Consider the following 18,205-nt stretch of genomic DNA (forward strand, 5'->3'; position numbering starts at 1 on the left):
AGTTCAGTGCAGAGAAATCTGGACGCATCCGGAAGTGGAGATAATGTTATCTTGTGCTTAAGTGTATCAAGTGAGGAATGTGACACTTGACTGTGCAGGAGCTCCTGGACACAGACAGACACCCAAAGCATCTCTGCCTTCAATACATAATGTATAAAACCAGTTATGTATAAAATGCAAAGTCAGCTCTGAAAGAAAAAAACGGTACTTTTGGGAACTTGTAATTTCTAAATGAATAATAATACTTATGCACAAATGCAAATATGATAACCGTATGGCATATAAAAAAGTCGGAAAACACGTTTTTATTGAATACTATGTCAGGGTTTTATACCGCTTTAAGAAGTTAAAGGTAGGAAACCTAAAGATACTAAAAAGAGTTTCACTTACCTGGGGCTACAGCCAGGTCCCTACAGCCGTCCGGTGCCTGTGCCATTCTGAAATGATCCTCTGTTCCCCCGCTGCGGCTAAGCTTGCTTTCTCAGTGACTAGCCAGTTGCTTAGCCACTGCACCTGGCCGAGCATTTACTCGCTCACGTGACAAGAGCGAAAACGCGCACGGCCATGGAGGCGCAGTGGCCGTCAACTTGCAAGTCAATGGTACCAAAACTTAGCCAAAGCGGGGGATCAGATGATCGGTGAGAGGCTGCGCGGGCACAGTGCGGCTGCAGGGGGCTGGCAGAAGCCCCAGGTAAGCGAAACTCTTTTTCTTTAAAGTATCTTCAGGTCCACTTTAATTCTTTTCCAATCAGTTTCTTGGAATTGGAGCATTTTTTAATGTGGCAAATCTGCCTTTAAATATTACCAACAGATCACCCCTAGAAACCATATATAACAAAACAGAGCTGCAGTGGTGACTTTGCCCTCATACAACATGGCGCGGCAGGACGCCGCACGCACTCCGCCCTCATTCTGCGTCGTCACGTCACCGCCGGGTCCCTGCCGCTGGCGCGTATTGTTGTCAGTGTGTTCTGCTGCTGCGGGTTGGCGGGAGATTCCAGCATGGCTGTGCAGCCCAAAGAGAAGCTGTCTATGGACAGCGGTGCGGAGAGCGGCTTCCTCAGCTTCTACTTCTCCATGCCGGACAAGCCTGACACCACCGTGCGGGTGTTCGACCGCAGCGACTACTACACAGTGCACGGGAGGGACGCCATGCTGGCCGCCAGGGAGGTGTTCAAGACCAACGGGGTCATCAAATACCTGGGATCAGGTGCTGCTATCATGACTGTCCTCCGGCATAGATCATCAGTGTGTGTGCAGCACTGTACAGAGTACATAGTCATGTCACTGACTGACCTCAGGAGCTCATACTCTAATCCGACTATAGTCTAATGTCCTACCATATTATTATGGTATTTATATAGCACTGACATTCTCTGCAGCACTGTACAGAGTACATAGTCATGTCACTGACCTCAGGAGCACACACTCTAATCCTACTATAGTCATATGTCTTATGTCCTACCATATTATTATTATGAATTTATATAGCACTGACATCTCCTGCAGCACATTACAGAGTACATAGTCATGTCACTAACTGTCCTCAGAGGAGCTCACACTCTAATCCTGCCATAGTCATAGTATAATGTCCTACCATATTATTATTATGTATTTATATAGCACTGACATCTTCTGCAGCACTTTACAGAGTACACTGTCATGTCACTGACTGTCCTCAGAGGAGCTCACAGTCTAATCCCGTCATAGTCTAATGTCCTACCATATTATTATTATGTGTTTATATAGCACTGACATCTCCTGCAGCACATTACAGAGTACATAGTCATGTCACTGACTGTCATCAGAAGAGCTCGCAATCTAATCCTACCATAGTCATAGTCTAATGTCCTACCATAGTATTATTATTATGTATTTATATAGCACTGACAATCTGGTCAGAGTTGATCAAGAGGAATCTATGTTATAATTCTGATGACCTGTCAGTGTAAGGACACCCTAAGAGAGTGACTATAATTGCTGTGTGTCTGTTTTTCTGTCCAGGGAGCCGGAAGCTGGAGAGTGTTGTCCTCAGTAAAATGAACTTTGAGTCTGTAGTGAGGGATCTGCTTCTGGTGCGTCAGTATCGGGTGGAGGTCTTCAAGAATAAGTCTTCAAGCAAATCCTCCAATGACTGGCATCTGGCGTTTAAGGTTGGTATTCCCAGTTGTGTTATTTCCTCTGTTGTCTTCTCTCCTGTGCAGCCCTATGATGGTGTTTCCAGCACAGTCTGCCCTGCCAGCCTTTTCTTAATGTAGCCGTACATCTAGAGATGATGGGCAGATTCGACCAAGAGACAAATCTCTCTCTGATGTAATCTGATCGTAGAAATATTTGTCAGCTGCCCGTACACCACAGGCCGGTTCCCAGTCGATTTCATGCTGAGATTGATCCGAAATCAGCCTTGTGATGCTTCATCCGTCACCCTGATGAGGCACGCTATCCACCTAAATGATAAATGTCCCTCCCGGTACCCAGTGCAAGGTATACATTACCTGTCTGCGGCCTCCGGGATTCCTTCGTCCTAGATATACGCACGCCACGTGGTTGCCTAGTAACTTACCAAGGCAACCACGTGGGGCGTGCGTGTATGCACAAAGGAGGCAGCAGAGGACAAGTGCAGGGTGCAGACGGAACTTGCACAGGGGAAACATTTAACTTTGGGGGGACCACGCCGGGGTTTTCATCACGTTTGTCGCTTGTCCTGAAATCGGATGCCGTTACTGATGCGCACCTGATCGAGCAAATCGGCCCTACATCTTGCAGCATGTGCGATCGACTAATGTGACCAATTTTGTCCCTAAATTGGTTGTATTGTCGGTCAGGCTTGCACTTGTTAGCGCCGATTTTCATTTGATTATAATAATGGAATCGGATTGTTGATTGTCCGCCAAGTCGCCTGAAGTATGACTACCTTTATACTGCTGTCTTTGCTTAGCATGCTGATATGTTTCTTTATGGTTTCCTAAAATGTTTACCTTCATGCGTATACATTATATCCTGCCGTCTAGGCCTCCCCAGGGAACCTGACCCAGTTTGAGGAGATCCTGTTTGGCAATAATGACATGTCCTCTGCGGTTGGAGTGGTTGGCGTCCGCTTGGTCAGCTCGGACGGCCAGAGACTGGTTGGCGTTGGTTATGTGGACTCCACTCTGAGACGGTTGGGAGTTTGTGAATTCCCCGACAATGATCAGTTCTCTAATCTGGAGGCCTTGCTGGTGCAGATAGGACCTAAAGAATGTGTCATGCCTGGAGGTGACAGTGCCGGAGACATGGGCAAAGTCAGGCAGGTGAGTGACCGTGACAGAAGTGGAAAGCATTAATGATAATGTCCCCATCCCTCATGACTCTAAACAAGTGCAGTTATCTATCTATCATCTTTTCGCATTGGTCGGGGGTGTGGTTATGGATATTGGCAGTTGATGTCTGGTTTTTTTCATGTCTGCCAGTAGTAAAGATGATGAAGTGCAGGCTGATTGTGGATCAAACATGAACATATTACATGGAAAATATCAATCATTTCTTGATCTCTCTTCTATTTTTTTAACTTCTCACTTTTCAATGGGTTGCTAAGTTCCTCTTTAAAGCGGTAGGATCAGCCATACTATGCCAGGGAAAAAAAAAAATATATAAGTAGATAAATACTTGATCTGCTTACATAACACATGTATTATACTGTCCATGTTTTGCTTTCAGTGAATGTTCTATAGTAAATGACGAGAATTCTGTTCCTGGTGGGAGCCATGTCTTTTGCCCACAGTTAAGGCTAACTCGTGATGTCATTTCTGCCCTTTACTTTTTTTCTTGTCTCCTCCAATCGCTGAGTCGCCCCAGCCTTGCTTGTAAACACAAGTGAGTAGGGAATAAGGTTTCAGATAAGCAGCTGGCAGGGAAATAAAGGGAAGAGGAGGAATAGATTATAGATAAAAAGAACCCCCAGCATGCAATTCTTTGGCATGACTACTAAAGGGCCAGTGTTCCTTATGTATGTGATAACTCCAAATCATAACAGCAGAACAAGTTTTGAATGCAGGATCAGCATCTTTATCACTTAATACACTCAGACCAGTTGCTGTTGAAATTTTGATTTTTATGGTGACAATACCGCTTTAAGTGACAGGTTTAAGGAACTTTAGAGGAGCTATTAGTGGTTTGGTTCCTAAACCTATAATATGCAACCCCCCCCATCTGCTATAAAGTATATCCAGTATACTGTATATTACATGAATTGGCTTATATCAGCCATTAGTGGTACACGTATGACCAGTAATTTAGTTGGAACACTGTGCCAATGGTGGATTTGCTGTATTGTATCACAGGAAAGCATCATATTTTTTGGACCATAACACGCACTTTCTACCCCAAAATTGAAGTGGAAAGTCTGTGCGTCTTATGGACCTCATATACAACATTCAGGCCAGTGCTATGTCTCCCGTCGCCTAAGCTAATCGCCGCAGCAACTGAAGAGTGCGAGCGCAGCGGAAGCCCTCCTCACCCCTGCCAGCGTGCTCAGCCGCCGTCTCCAGTTCTCTCCGGGCTACTATCATTACCACCTCTCCATGACCAGCGCACATTGGCACTGCCAGGGCATGAGAAGGCAGGATGGTGAGAGGGTGTGGTGGGGTGGATACTGTAAGAAAAGGTACAAGAAACACAAGAGTAACACAGGACGTGCAAAGAAGACACGAGGTACAAGAGGGAAGATCCATGAGACGCCCAAGACCCCCTGCACCATGGACCCACCACATTTAGTCAGTTGCGTGTGGTCCGGTATTGCTCATGGAGAGAATCTGAAGACCTAACAACAAAAGTTGTTTAGGTGATCCCTTTAAAGGGGAACTGAAGAGAGAGGTATATGGAGGCTGTCATGTTTATTTCCTTTTTAAGCAATACCAGTTGCCTGGCAGCCCTGCTGATCCTCTGCCTCTAATACTATTAGCCATAGCCCCTGAACAAGCATGCAGCAGATCAGTTGTTTCAGACTTTAAAGTCAGATCTGACAAGACTAGCTGCATGCTTGTTTCTGGTGTTATTCAGACACTACTGCAGAGAAATAGACCAGCAGGGCTGCCAGGCAACTGGTATTGATTAAAAGGAAATAAATATGGCAGCCTCTGTATACCTCTTACTTCAGTTCCCCTTTAATTACTAACTGTACAAGATTTCTCTGAAAGCTTTCGAAACTTTTTCTTCTTCAGGCATAATACAGAACTGAATCAGAGCCGTACTGAATGTTTCTAAACCAGTTTTGTAACATGCCTGAAGGAGAAACTTGAAGTTTCGAAAGCTTGCAAGAAAATCTTGTACAGTTAGTCATTAAAGGAATCATCTAAACGTCTTCGGAACCAGGTTTAGTATATACCGTATTTTTCGGACTATAAGACACTCCTGACCATAAGACGCACCTAGGTTTAGAGGACAAAAACTGGGGGAAAAAATATTTACTAAACCTGGTGCATCCATGGTGAAGGGGGATCTTGTGGATTATACCCCCTTGTACCTCATGCCTCCTTGTACCTCGTGTCTCCCTGTGTCCCCCTCTATACCCCCCTGTGTCCTCAGTTTGTCCCCCTGTGTCCTCCTCTGCATAGGCACAGTGCAGGGAGTCCCAACATTACAGCAGGTTGGAGGTTGGTATTGGCAGCGTTCACAAGTCAGGAACTCCCTGCATTTGGACTATAAGATGCAGTGACTTTTTACCCCATTTTTTGGGGGAGAAAAAGTGGGTCTTATAGTCCAAAAAATAGTGTCCCCCCCCCTTGTTTTCTTGTCCTGTAAGCCTAGGTGTGTCTTCTGGTCTGCGGCAGTCGGTAACCTTTTCTTTGGACATTTCACAAGTTACAGCATGCCTGTTCAGGTGATAAGATGTGTGTATGATGTATGTAGATATAAATAAAAAAATAAGGAACCCCTTTTTATAATTAGCATTTGACAAATCTAGACACTCACCACAGCCAACAGAAAATAAATAATTGCTTAAAAACGTAACGCCTAATCAATGGAATGTTAAGGTAATTCTGTGGTGGACCTACATACCACAGGGGATCATAAAGCTATTTGGTAATCATAAAGTGAGTTTATCATTACTCACTGTATAATCATCGTAGCATGAAACCTGCCTATAAGTAACCAACGTATATGTGCAGGCTGAGTGGGCAGCAAAAATATGACTCCAACTCTCATAAGGCCCGGTTCACATTAGCGGTGGCTATCCGGAATCGCCGTGCCGGAGCCGCACCGCATGCGGACCGGACGAAACGGACGCACGGCATAGCAATGAAAGTCTATGCCGCCGTTCACATGCGTCCGTTTCGTCCGGACCGGAGCCGGACCGGATCCGGACTCCGGCGTCCGTTCCAACATGCGCTATTTTTTGGTCCGGCTCCTCCGGCAGCCGTATCCGGGGCGGAGCCGGACTGCACCATCCGGCCAATGCAAAGCAATGGGAACCGGATAGCGCACAACACACTGGCTGAAAATCCGGATGTTCTACCCCACTTCCTATGCGGATTGTTGCGGCGATATTGGATGGGGACACATGGGCAAGCATTTTGGAGTGGAGCAGCACGAGCTGGAGATGTTGGCAGGATGTTGGCAGCATGTCGGAGGTGGAGGTGAGTGCTAAACAGCAGAGGGCCTGATTCCACAGGTCCCCCTTCTGCTGACCTCCCAGACCCCAACATTTTTTTTGTTTTTTACGTAGGTTTTGCCAAACGGATCCGGATCGCATCCTGATGAACACCTGATGCAACCTGACCGGATCCGGACCGGATCCGGATCAGAACCGTACGGTTTCGATCCGGATCCGGTCCGGATCCGGTCAGGTCATCCGGTCCGTTTGGCAGACAACCGCAAGTGTGAACGGGGCCTTAGAGAATATTGAGGCCCGGTGCACAACAAAAACCGCTAGCCGATCCGCAAAACGCTAGCGGTTTTTGAAACGCCTTTTCTTATTTTTATGAAGCGGTTTAGCTAGCGGTTTTGGTGTAGTAGATTTCATATATTGTTACAGTAAAGCTGTTACTGAACAGCTTCTGTAACAAGTACGCCTGGAAAACCGCTCTGATCTGCCGTTTTTCAGAGCGGTTTGCGTTTTTCCTATACTTTACATTGGAGGCAGAAACGCCTCCGCAATCCAAAAAATGCCTCAGCCCGGGAGTATGTGTTTCAGTTAAATGCCTCCCGCTCTGGTGTGCACCAGCCCATTGAAATACATTGAACAAGCGTATCCGCAGCCGCAAGCGGCTGTAAAAACGCGAGAAGACCTGCTCGGTGTGCACCAGCCCTAAGAGAGTGTTGTATGTGTATAATGGAAGGAGTCAGGTCAACTGAAAAATAGAAGCCATGACTTGTAGCCCCGGTATAAGGTAATCCAGTTGCCATCTGACACCATTGCCTCTCATTTGCTGGCCTATCGCATATCAAGCATGTTGCCACTTCAAGGACATCTGAAGTGTGGCGAATGTGCAGGCTGACATATTTATTTCCTTTTGAGCAATACCAGTTACCTGGCTGTCCTGCTGATCCTCTAACTCTACTGCCATAGACCCTGAACAAGCATACAGATCAGGTGTTTTTGACTGAAGTCAGACTGGATTAGCTACATGCTTGTTTCAGTTGTGTGATTCAGACACTACTGCAGCCAGAGATCAGCAGGTCTGCCAGGCAACTGGTATTGCTCAAAGGACCTCTGTGGCGAAAATCTTAAAATTGAAAATACTTTTAAGCATATATAAATAAGTACATTGCTTCCAGAGTAAAATGAGCTATAAATTACTTTTCTCCCATGTTGCTGTCACTTACAGTAAGTAGTAGAAATCTGACTTTACAGACAGATTTTGGACTAGCCCATTTTCGCAGGGTTTTCTTTTTTTAAAAGCACTTAGTGAATGGCAGTTGCTCCGTCCAACTGCCAAAAAAAAGTGTGCAGGGAGGCTGGCCAGCATCTTTATGTAAATCTTTTTTCAGGGAGTCTTTAACCACTTCCGGATTCTCGGAGCGTATATACACGCCCCTGAATCCAGAAGTGTATACCATGGAAACGGCCGCTCGTATGAGCGGCCGTTCCATGTCAGTTCCCGGAGGGTGTCTCCGTGAACACCCTGCGAGCCGATCGGCGGCTCGCAGGGTAAATGTAAACACACGGGGAAGATCTTCCCCGGTGTTTACATGTATACGGCGCTGCTGCGCAGCAGCGCCGTAGAGGAGATTGGTGATCCCCGGCCTCTGATTGGCCGGGGATCACCGGCATCTGATAGGCTAAAGCCTATCCCATCAGGCGCAGGACGGAAATCCGTCCTGCGCCGCTCACAGGGGGAGGGAGAGGGAGGGAAGGGGAAGGAGGCCAGGAAGCGCTGCGGAGGGGGGCTTTGAAGAGCCCCCCCCCCGCAAGCGCAAGCAGCCGGCGGCGATCAGACCCCCCCAGCAGGACATCCCCCTAGTGGGGAAAAAAGGGGGGAAGTCTGATCGGCCTGGCTGCTAGCTGATCGGTGCTGCGGGCTGGAGAGCCCACGCAGCACCGATCAGCAAAACATAGCGTGGTAGGGAAGTGGTTAAAAAAGAATAAAGGCCATAATGAGAATCCCCCATGAAGAGATGGACTAGCTCAAAACCTGTCGGTAATGTCAGATTTGTACTACCTACTGTAAATGCCAGCAACATAGGAGAAAAGTAATTTATGTCTCATTTTACCCCGGAAGAATTGTACTTCTTATTTGTATGTGTTTTACATTTTAAGATTTTCGTGACAGTTCCTCTTTAACAGAAAATAAATATGGCAGCCTCCATATCACTCTCACTTCAGGTGTCCTTTAAAGAGGATGTGTAATGAACCTTCCCCCTTCCTCGTACTTGGGGACTGCGAAGCCCCTGGATCCTAATGAAGCTTCCCCTGACCTCCTCGCCCTCCCGGATAGAGTGCTGGCAGCCCCTGAACACCAGTGGTATAAATATTTACCTACCGTGTATCAGTGCAGGCCCAGTAGTGTCTCTCCGATTGGGCTCTGGCGGAAATAGCTGAGCCCTATCTGGTCCACTCTATTGCTCAGGCGATCGGATTTAGGCATTTTCACTGTAAATTGACTTATTTGGTTTTAATAGAAAATGCCAGTGCGAAATTTTGCTCATGAAATGGCAAATTGTGCACGAATGATTGTTAAAACTGCAAGCACAGATTTACGCATGCACTAAACACCAGGGGTGAGTGTGAACCCGGCCTCAGTCGGTAATTCTTCATTGGTTTAGGCCCTTTTTGAGCATTTCTCTTCCTGTACAGCATACCACCCGGCCCGGGCCTTGTGTATTCTCTGTTGCCGTGTGACCGCCTTGCCATTATCCTCGCCATGGTAACCGCTTGTTTCCGTGCAGATAGTGCAGCGAGGTGGGATTCTGATCACGGACAGGAAGAAGGCGGAGTTCACTACAAAGGACAGCATTCAGGACCTCAACCGCCTCCTGAAAGCCAAGAAAGGGGAGCAGATGAACAGCGCAGCATTGCCGGAGATGGAGAAGCAGGTAGGACTAGCCGCCATGTGCTCGTTTCCTGTATACACACGTAGCGCAAGCATTAGTGGAAAACGTTTTTCAGCTTGAATACCTTGTTTTTACGCACATAATAAAACATAAGCATTCTCCATAGTGTGTCTAACAGAAACAAGCAGATAAGAAAGTCAGTTTGCTGCCAGTCGATGGATGAGTTCAGCTGTTGAGAGTAAGTAGTATAGCCTCCTGCTTTGTGCAGTTCTGCAGCATCAGAGGAATTTCTGGGCAGTCTCCTGGCAATTGTGATGCTATCTGAGTGCACCAAGTAGTGTTGGAAAGAACAATTTGCGTTTACTGTTGGTTTTGGAAAACCTTTGCTGGGCACACATCACAATAGTAGAATTTATTTTTTAATTAAATTAGATTTCAGACACATGCATCACCACTTTAAATTGTATTTATTTGAAATTTTCCTTTATGTTATTGTAACTTTAAAGGACAACTATCAAAGTTAACTAAAATTCTAAATGCCACATTTATTTCCAGTAATTACTAGCAAATAGCGATATAAAGGCTTTTTTTATCATTCATTCATGTTTTATGTGAAGAAAATATGACATTTACAGAGAACCGTTTACACTGTGGGCATTACTATGGAGGACTGTGCCCCGCACATCCAGCATACAGAAATCATCTTCACTGGCCGTAATACTGTGACTGGAATCTCTTCAGAATGATAGAAAGCAGAAATATAGCTTTAAATGTGTGTAAATAATCATCAGCTGCAGCTCTGTCTGTATGCCTGATCCTGTCTGTCTCTCTCCAATGTAAAGTAAACCATCTACAGCCAGGGAGTTCTCATTCTGAATGGACGGTAGAGGGGGCATCCAAGTAAGGAAAAAGTGCAGGTCTTGTCTTTGTATTCATATCCTTCTATTTATCTAAAATCCCGTGTGAGTGTGTGAACAAACAGTAAATCATTCCTCTGTGAATAGTGTCAGAGAAGTGGAACCTAGCTACATGGTACAGCTCTAGCCTGATGCCGACACAAGCTGTTACAAACAAGCTGAAAAGATTTATATTGTTGATGGCTAAAAGCTCTATAGGTATGTGGGGTTTACAGAAGGACAGTTTGTTTGATAGTTGTTTTGTAATAGTAGTGGTTATGTAACCCAAAAAAATGCCTTTTAAAAGGAACCTAAACTGAGAGGGATACGGAGGCTGCTGTATTTGCTTCTAAACTATACCAGTTGCCTGGCAGGCCTTCTGATCTATTTGGCTGCAGTAGTTTCTGAATCGCACACCTTAAATAAGCATGCAGCTAATCCAGTCACACTTCAGTCAGAATCCTCTGATCTGCATGCTTGTTCAGGGTCTATGGCTGAATGTATTAGAGGTTGAGGATCAGCAGGACAGCCAGGTAACTTGCATTGTTTAAAAGGCAATAACTATGGCAGCCTCCATGTCCCTTTCACGTCAGGTATCCTGTAACCTGCAGTCTGGAGTTCTCCCTTAATACCATTGACACAGTGATATGCTGTAATTCCAGGTGGCCATGTCTTCTCTGTCTGCCGTTATGAAGTATTTGGAGCTCTTGTCTGACGAGTCCAACTTTGGGCAGTTTGTGATGATGAGCTTTGACCTCAGTCAGTACATGAAGCTGGACAATGCGGCGGTTGGGGCACTAAATCTTTTCTCGGTAAGTGTGCATTGTGTGAGCTGGGCAGACGGTATCGCATTTTATCGCATTTGACTGTTACTTTACTGTACTAGAATGAGGAGGTTGAAGCTTTGATACACACTTCTCCAAAGGCCAATCTATAATGCAGAGTATAGGCGCAGCAGAAGCAGAGCTTCTCTCGCCTCTCCCCTGGGGTCCAGCACTGTGTATGCTCCTCTGCTCACTCTAGTGCCCAGCATTTTGTGTAATGCCGTGACATACAGGAGATGCCGGCACTAGAGCGAGCAGTGAGTGAAGAGAATGGACGCACATCGGGAAGCACTGCTTCAGCTGTGCCTATACTCTGCATTATAGATTGGGCTGGGGGAAGAACAGGAGTGAGCTGTGCACCAGGAAAAGGGGATGGGGGAGGTGGGTTTTGAATTTGAAGCTTCTCCTTCCTCCTAATTGGGCTTGGGGAGCACAGCCACGGAGAAAGGGGGTGCCACTTCAGTCAGAGCACCTGATCTGCTGCATGCTTGTTCAGGTCTGTGGCGTAAAGTATTAGAGGCAGAGGATTAGCAGGACAGCCAGGCAATGTGCATTGTTTAAAAGGAAATAAAAATGGCTGCCTCCTTATCCCTGTCACTTCAGGTGTGCTTTACAGTGTCCCTGTAGTGGAGAAAGGCAACCATTTTCAGGGAAATCTTGACATGACGAATAACAGGTGACCCAATCAGGGCTGTGGAGTTGGTACCAAAATCATCCGACGACTCAGTTTATTGAAACCACCGACTTCGACTCCGACTCCAGGTACCCAAAACTGCTCCGACTCCTTGACGCCGACTCCACAGCCCTTCCAGAAATACCAAACACTAGAAACCGTCCTGATTTGAGCAGCTGTGTCTCCTAGCTTACTGAAGCCTACTTGCTTGATTTCCAAGTGATTGCTCCTTACTCTCCGCCCCTTTCATGACTCATGCTGTTTTCTCTCCGCTTAGACAGCATGAGTCATCCGAAAGAGGAGGGGCTAGCAGTGATCACGACCGAGATGTACATAACTCCAGCTTGCATGCAGCCAGCAGTTTGGAAAATCAAATGCTTTTTCTCACCATTTTTGAATGACCCATTTTTCAGGCTGAATAGTAAAAGCTTTTATTTTGGATCTTATCGATCATGTCCAGTGACTGTGAGGAAGTTGGCAAGTTCAGCCGTGAGCTAATCCTGGTACACTGTTTATTATAATTGGCCAATCCCTGACCAATTCTACCTCCTCCGTGTAGTATTAGAGACAACATACACTGAATACTATGAGCAGATTGTGTAGGTAAACCCTCGTAGTACATGTAGTCATAAAAGTGGTCCGTGATTGGCCAATGATAATTGAAAGTGTGTTCCAGGCGTTACTGTTGCAGTAACAAATCAGTATTGCAGTTTTCATATGGCTGGATTAGGGCAAGGTCATGCAATATCTTATAGTACAAAAATATCAAAAATCTTTGACACCAATACAAAAAATTCTTAAAAAAAGGGAGGTCCCCCGCAGGATGCTCCTCATTTGCATAAATAATTGTCCAAAACAGGAATTTCAACAATTAGTAGTAATAAAGGCTTAATATGTTCAACAAAGTATCAATTGGCAACGACCCGCTCGTTTCGGGCATATAATGCCCTTCTTCAGGCTGCTGTATAAGCACTTTCTATAAATCCTGTCTGCACTACATGGCAGGCGCAAGGAACGAAGCAAAAACTACGTCTGCCCAAGCAGGCGCATATCACACAATCCTGATGGCAGGTATTTAAATGACCAAGCGGCTAAGGCAGGTAGTATTTGCTTCGTTCCTTGCTCCTGCCACTACATGTAGTGATAAAGGTGGCCAACTGAAGTCTCTTAAGAATCATCTTTTTATTACAAAATCCTGTGTAACATTACTGTCCTAACTAAAATGCTGCATCCCCGTGGCTGTAATCTCACTAAATCCCCCCTAACACCCCCCTCCCTCTCCCCCGCAAAATCCATGACTTTCTTGGTCGTGGATTTTGCTGCTCTAGGAGGCAGAGCTATGAGCTGCAGCTCTGCCTCACTAGCGTCTATCAGCAGTGTATCCCTGCCTCTCCCCGCCCCTCTCAGTGAAGGAAGACTGAGAGGGGCGGGGAGAGGCGGTGATCCGGGCTGACAGACCCGCTGAGAGGCAGGGCTGCGCCTCATAGCTCTGCCTCACATGGAAGCGCTGCCCGGATTGCTCCCCTGGGGAGTTTGGGGGGATTTGGTTACATTACAGAGGCAGGGATGCAGCAGTTTAGGTAGGGCAATAATGTTACACAGGATTTTGTAATAAAAAGAGGATTTTTAAGAGACTTCAGAGTCTCTTCAAGCCTCATTTTTAGCTGCACAAAAGCTAAGCTCCGCCCCATCAAAGAAAACTGCCTGGGCATTTTTCCCCTAATGTTGTGCAAAGCATGATGGGATTTCCTATGTTCTCGTTGCCTAGCAACTGGGAGGGGTGATCAGCACACAGGACAGTTGGAACTGTGTCTCATGCTCCCTATCACCTCCTTTCAACCAAAAAGATGGCTGCCCCCATGAAATCACAAACCTCTGCCTGTTCTTTTAAAACAGGGTGGATAAAAGATTATATTACCTATCTATTTTAATTAACATAACTAATGTAACTTAATGACAGTATGTTTGTTTAGGCTGAGGTTCCGCTTTAAACTGAGGAGTTGGATGGTTTTTGTACCGACTCCACAGCCCAGCCGAAATGGGCACAGCGCACAGCAATGAAAAAGCAATGCGACGTTCACAGTGCAGCCGTTGTAGCGCGGTCAGACGGAATGCAGTATCCCAGCGCATTGCATGCAGTGCATTTACCACATAATGCCTGCAATAACAATGCAGTGAGGCCTACTTTTTATTGACTGTATTGTTAGCTGTATGCAGTTTTGTCCTCCACCCTGTGAACTGAGCATCAGTGTCCCTGGACTGCGCTGTAGATGTCCTCAGTTTAGGTGTGCAGCCCTGATTGGTTGACAGAGCAGCCCTTTTGATTGGTTGGCAGGGCGGCCCTCCTGATTGGTTGGCAGGGCGGCCCCCCAGATTGGCAGACCCGCCCCCCCGATTGGTTGGCAGAGCGGCCCCACTGAGCAGCCATGCAGAAGAAGAATGCATTGAAAGGAAATCTCTTCTTGTGCAGACACAGCGTACAGTGCGAGTTCCAGCAGGCCTGTGTATTAACCAGTCATTGGGAGGCCTCCGCTGTATTCACTCTGGAATGTCCGCAGCTCCTCTTCCTGTTCACACATTTCCTCTTTTTTTTTTTTTTTTTTTTTTTACACTTTTTTTTTTTTTTTTTTTTAAACAAAATCAGTAAATTCCCAGTTTGCGAAGCTGCGAAGCCAATACATCCATCATACAAATACGCTCATCTGGAACTGACTGCAAGTACTCACATGCTTTTCTGTGGGATTCTCACTGAAGACGTTACTGGCGCATGACAGTCTGCTGCAGAAATGGTTCCGGACAATAGCAAAAGTGTGCGTCACCGGCGGAGGAACTCCGCTTCCAGCACAGCCAGATTCTCCCTTTCATCAAAGCGGACCTGAACTCAGAACTTCCTCTCTGCTCTAAAAGATAAGCAACAGCATTATAACCTTTACAGAAAAACATTCCTTTGTTACAGCTGATACAAATCCTACAATACATCTGCAGTGTCTACTTCCTGTTGTCATGGAAGCATACATAGGGTTAACATCCAAATTAGCTGCTCTGCCATAGCAGCCAGCTGACACAGCTGAGAGATCAAATTACACTTGTGAGTAGTCACCGGTGAGGGGAAATTAGACAGGCTAAACTCTCTGAATACATACAGGGTGCATTTCTCTCTGTTTTCCTTCTGTCCTGTGCTAGAGTTCAGGTCCGCTACAATCTCCTTAGCGGTAATCCAGAGTCAGGCTCGGGACAAAAATCTGCAGCTCAGAGCGGTAATCCCGTGTCTGAGTGAGCTATATGCAGGAGCTGCTGCAGACCACTCTGTAGTATGTTTTTCTTATTTTTAGGGTCTAAAAGCTTGTGAAAAATTTACACGGCTTTTAGATCCTGAATCTGGAAATAATCAGAATGCCAGGGAGGTTAAAGGACACCTGAGGCGACATGTGACATGATGATATAGACATGTGTATATACACTGCCTAGCACACAAATAACTGTTGTTCTTTTTGTTCTATCTCTGCCTGAAAGAGTTAAGGCTTCTACACACGTCCAACAAAGCGCATGACCAACTGCACGACTACCCGTTACTTCCATACGGCCAAACAAACGAAACTACCAACTCATTTGCATACTGTGCACACAAGCTGAACGACGGACTGCTGAATATGACCGCATTTAAAACCAGTAAAACAAAAAAAAAAACAAGTTGTTTAAATGACATGTATACATGTGGCTTTCCTGACAGTAAATGGCTTCTGAAAGCAGGGAATAGATAAAAAAAGGGGTCAGTAGTTCGTAGATTTTAGCTCTGGCATAATTCAATGACTATCATTGAGCAGAGAGAATAAAACGATAAAAGCTTAAAAAGTAGACTTAAACCTAAATTAAAATGATGGGATATCTTAAAGTCATTTTTAGGAGGAGGAGGATAGATGCAACTGTTTATCTTGTCAGTTTCCTTTAAAGTAAACCAGAGTTGAAAGCTGCAACAAAAACCAGACTTGCCTAGGTAGTGGGAAGGCTCAGGATTGTCCAGAGACGCCCCGTGTCGTCCTCTCCCCGCCGCTGCCCGAGACCCCCCCCCCCCCCGTAAGATTGCAGCCGCACTCCTTCATGCACGAGTGTGGCTGAGAGGCGGAGCTGCTCGTGGGGTATGGCCACGGCCGTACATGGTGGGCAGCTCAGCCACGATAACATATCAAGCTTTTGTTGGATATGTTCTCTGGGTCCGAACAGGGCATTGGAGGGGTGGAGGTATTGCACAAACACATCAGAGATGTCCATCCCACTTAATGTAAAGCAGGGATTTTTCTGACACTGCTACCGGCCAGTGGCTCCGGCTGCCATCCACGTGGCTTACCTGGGATCTACTGGTCACCAAATACCCCACCTACATCAGATAGCAAGGGTAGTTGTCCTTTTAAACAATGCAGATTGTCTGGCAGTCCTGCTGATCCTCTGCCTCTAATATGATTAGCCATAGACCCTGAACAAGCATGCAGATCAGGTGACTGAAGTATGATTATTAGCTGCATGCTTGTTTCAAGTGTGTGATTCTGACACTACTGCAGCCAGATACATCTGCAGGGCTGCCAGGGAACTGGCATTGCTTAACAAGAAATAAATATGACAGCCTCTATATCCCTCTCTCCTTGAGTTCATTGTGGCCGTATAACAGCGGTGTTACGGACGCGCCTGTAGATTGTGTCCATATAACCATCTTCTTCGGCTACAAAACCTGCTTTCAGCCAAGCAGAAAGAATCCTAGCCTTTCTGAAGATTCACTACCATGAAATATTGCTATAGCCAGAGTACAGTGTTTTAACTATTTTTATTTGCAGGCTTAGAATAGTTCGTGGTTTTCCCGTTTCCGGATACGAGAAATGGTGGCAGCCCGTTTTCTGAAATCTTGTGTAAGTGACATGTTTCTGTAGCTCGCAAGCTCCCTTGTAGCCTGTCTGCTGCCGAATTCCAGTGCTATCAGCGCACAGATTGCATCCACGAGGTTGGAGAGTCTGCGGGTTGAAATAGATTGGAAGGCATTGAGCGGTCCGGTCACTAGGGGGCGAGTGCCAGTGGTATAACCAGAAGAGGGACCTAGGATTCTGATTTTAATGTCGGCCTGCAGCCTCTCATTGTTCTGTTTCTCTGTGTTTCTCGTAGGGGTCAGCTGAGGACACGAGCGGTACGCAATCTCTGGCCGGACTGCTGAACAAATGCAAAACTGCGCAAGGGCAGAGGCTGGTGAGCCAGTGGATCAAACAGCCGCTGATGGACAAGAACCGAATAGAGGAGCGGTAAGATGGAATACCTTAATACGTACAGGAGTGTCTGGTCTGCCTTCTGTGATCGTGTCACTCTGCTTCGAGAGAAATGCAACTTTAGGGCCCTTTTCCACTGAGCTGCAATTCAGCTAAATCGCAAAACGCTAGCGATTTTTTTCAATAGCTCAGTTTTGCTATTACCATAGGAATCGTGGTAGGTATTTTTGACTACCACAGTTGGATTTTTCAGCCAAAGCGCGATTGCATTCAAGAGCAATTTTCAACGCGATTTTGCAATGCAAGTGTATTGCGTATGAATAATTGCGATCTTGTAAAAAAATTACTGACAAATTGCAATCGGTAGCGTTTAGCGATTGCGATAGTGGAAAAGGGCCCTTAAAGGGACACTTAAGTCAAACAAAAAAAGAGTTTTACTCACCTAGGGCTTCCAATAGCCCCCTGCAGCTGTCCGGTGCCCTCGCCGTTTCCCTCCGATCCTCCTGGCCCCGCTGGCAGCCACTTCCTGTTTCGGTGACAGGAGCTGACAGGCTGGGGACGCGAGTGATTCTTCACGTTCCCAGACACATTAGCACCCTCTATGCTGCTATATGATATATGCTATAGTAGCATAGATGGCGCTATTGTGGCCAGGAACGCGAAGAATCACTCACGTCCCCAGCCTGTCAGCTCCTGTCACCAAAACAGGAAGTGGCTGACGGCGGGGCCAGGAGGATCGGAGGGAGACGGCGAGGGCACCGGACAGCTGCAGGGGGCTATTGGAAGCCCCAGGTGAGTAAAACGGTTTGACTTAAGTGTCCCTTTAATGAGGCACTGCTATCACATATAGTATGAGGTGTTTCAAGTCCTACTCAATAGGATACTAATATTTTTATTGTGGTTTCTTACAATTTTTATCCTCTTTTTCTTTACATGTATATATTTGTTTATTTATTGTATTTATAAAGCGCCAACATATTCCGCAGCGCTGATATATATGTACTAGTTCAAGCGTGGTGGATTACTCACATGAGGATATGTATTTTTTGATCAATGAGTTATTGAGGTTTCCTCTCCCAAATACCATATACATAA

General features: G+C 46.1%; 1 protein-coding gene across 1 annotated transcript in view; it reads left to right on the forward strand.

Annotated features, from left to right (window-relative positions):
• The first annotated feature begins 953 nt into the window (after nucleotides 1–953).
• Nucleotides 954–18,205, forward strand: part of MSH2 (mutS homolog 2) — a 174,267-nt gene continuing 157,015 nt past the window's right edge. The window contains exons 1-6 of the mRNA XM_068233050.1: nucleotides 954–1,210; nucleotides 2,005–2,153; nucleotides 3,012–3,290; nucleotides 9,367–9,513; nucleotides 11,030–11,179; nucleotides 17,013–17,146. Of these exons, the coding sequence (XP_068089151.1) occupies nucleotides 1,003–1,210; nucleotides 2,005–2,153; nucleotides 3,012–3,290; nucleotides 9,367–9,513; nucleotides 11,030–11,179; nucleotides 17,013–17,146 (1,067 nt within the window). The 5' untranslated portion in view covers nucleotides 954–1,002. The remainder of the gene's footprint in view (nucleotides 1,211–2,004; nucleotides 2,154–3,011; nucleotides 3,291–9,366; nucleotides 9,514–11,029; nucleotides 11,180–17,012; nucleotides 17,147–18,205) is intronic.

Source organism: Hyperolius riggenbachi, chromosome 4, assembly GCF_040937935.1.
Source record: "Hyperolius riggenbachi isolate aHypRig1 chromosome 4, aHypRig1.pri, whole genome shotgun sequence".
Taxonomy (NCBI): Eukaryota; Metazoa; Chordata; class Amphibia; order Anura; family Hyperoliidae; genus Hyperolius; species Hyperolius riggenbachi.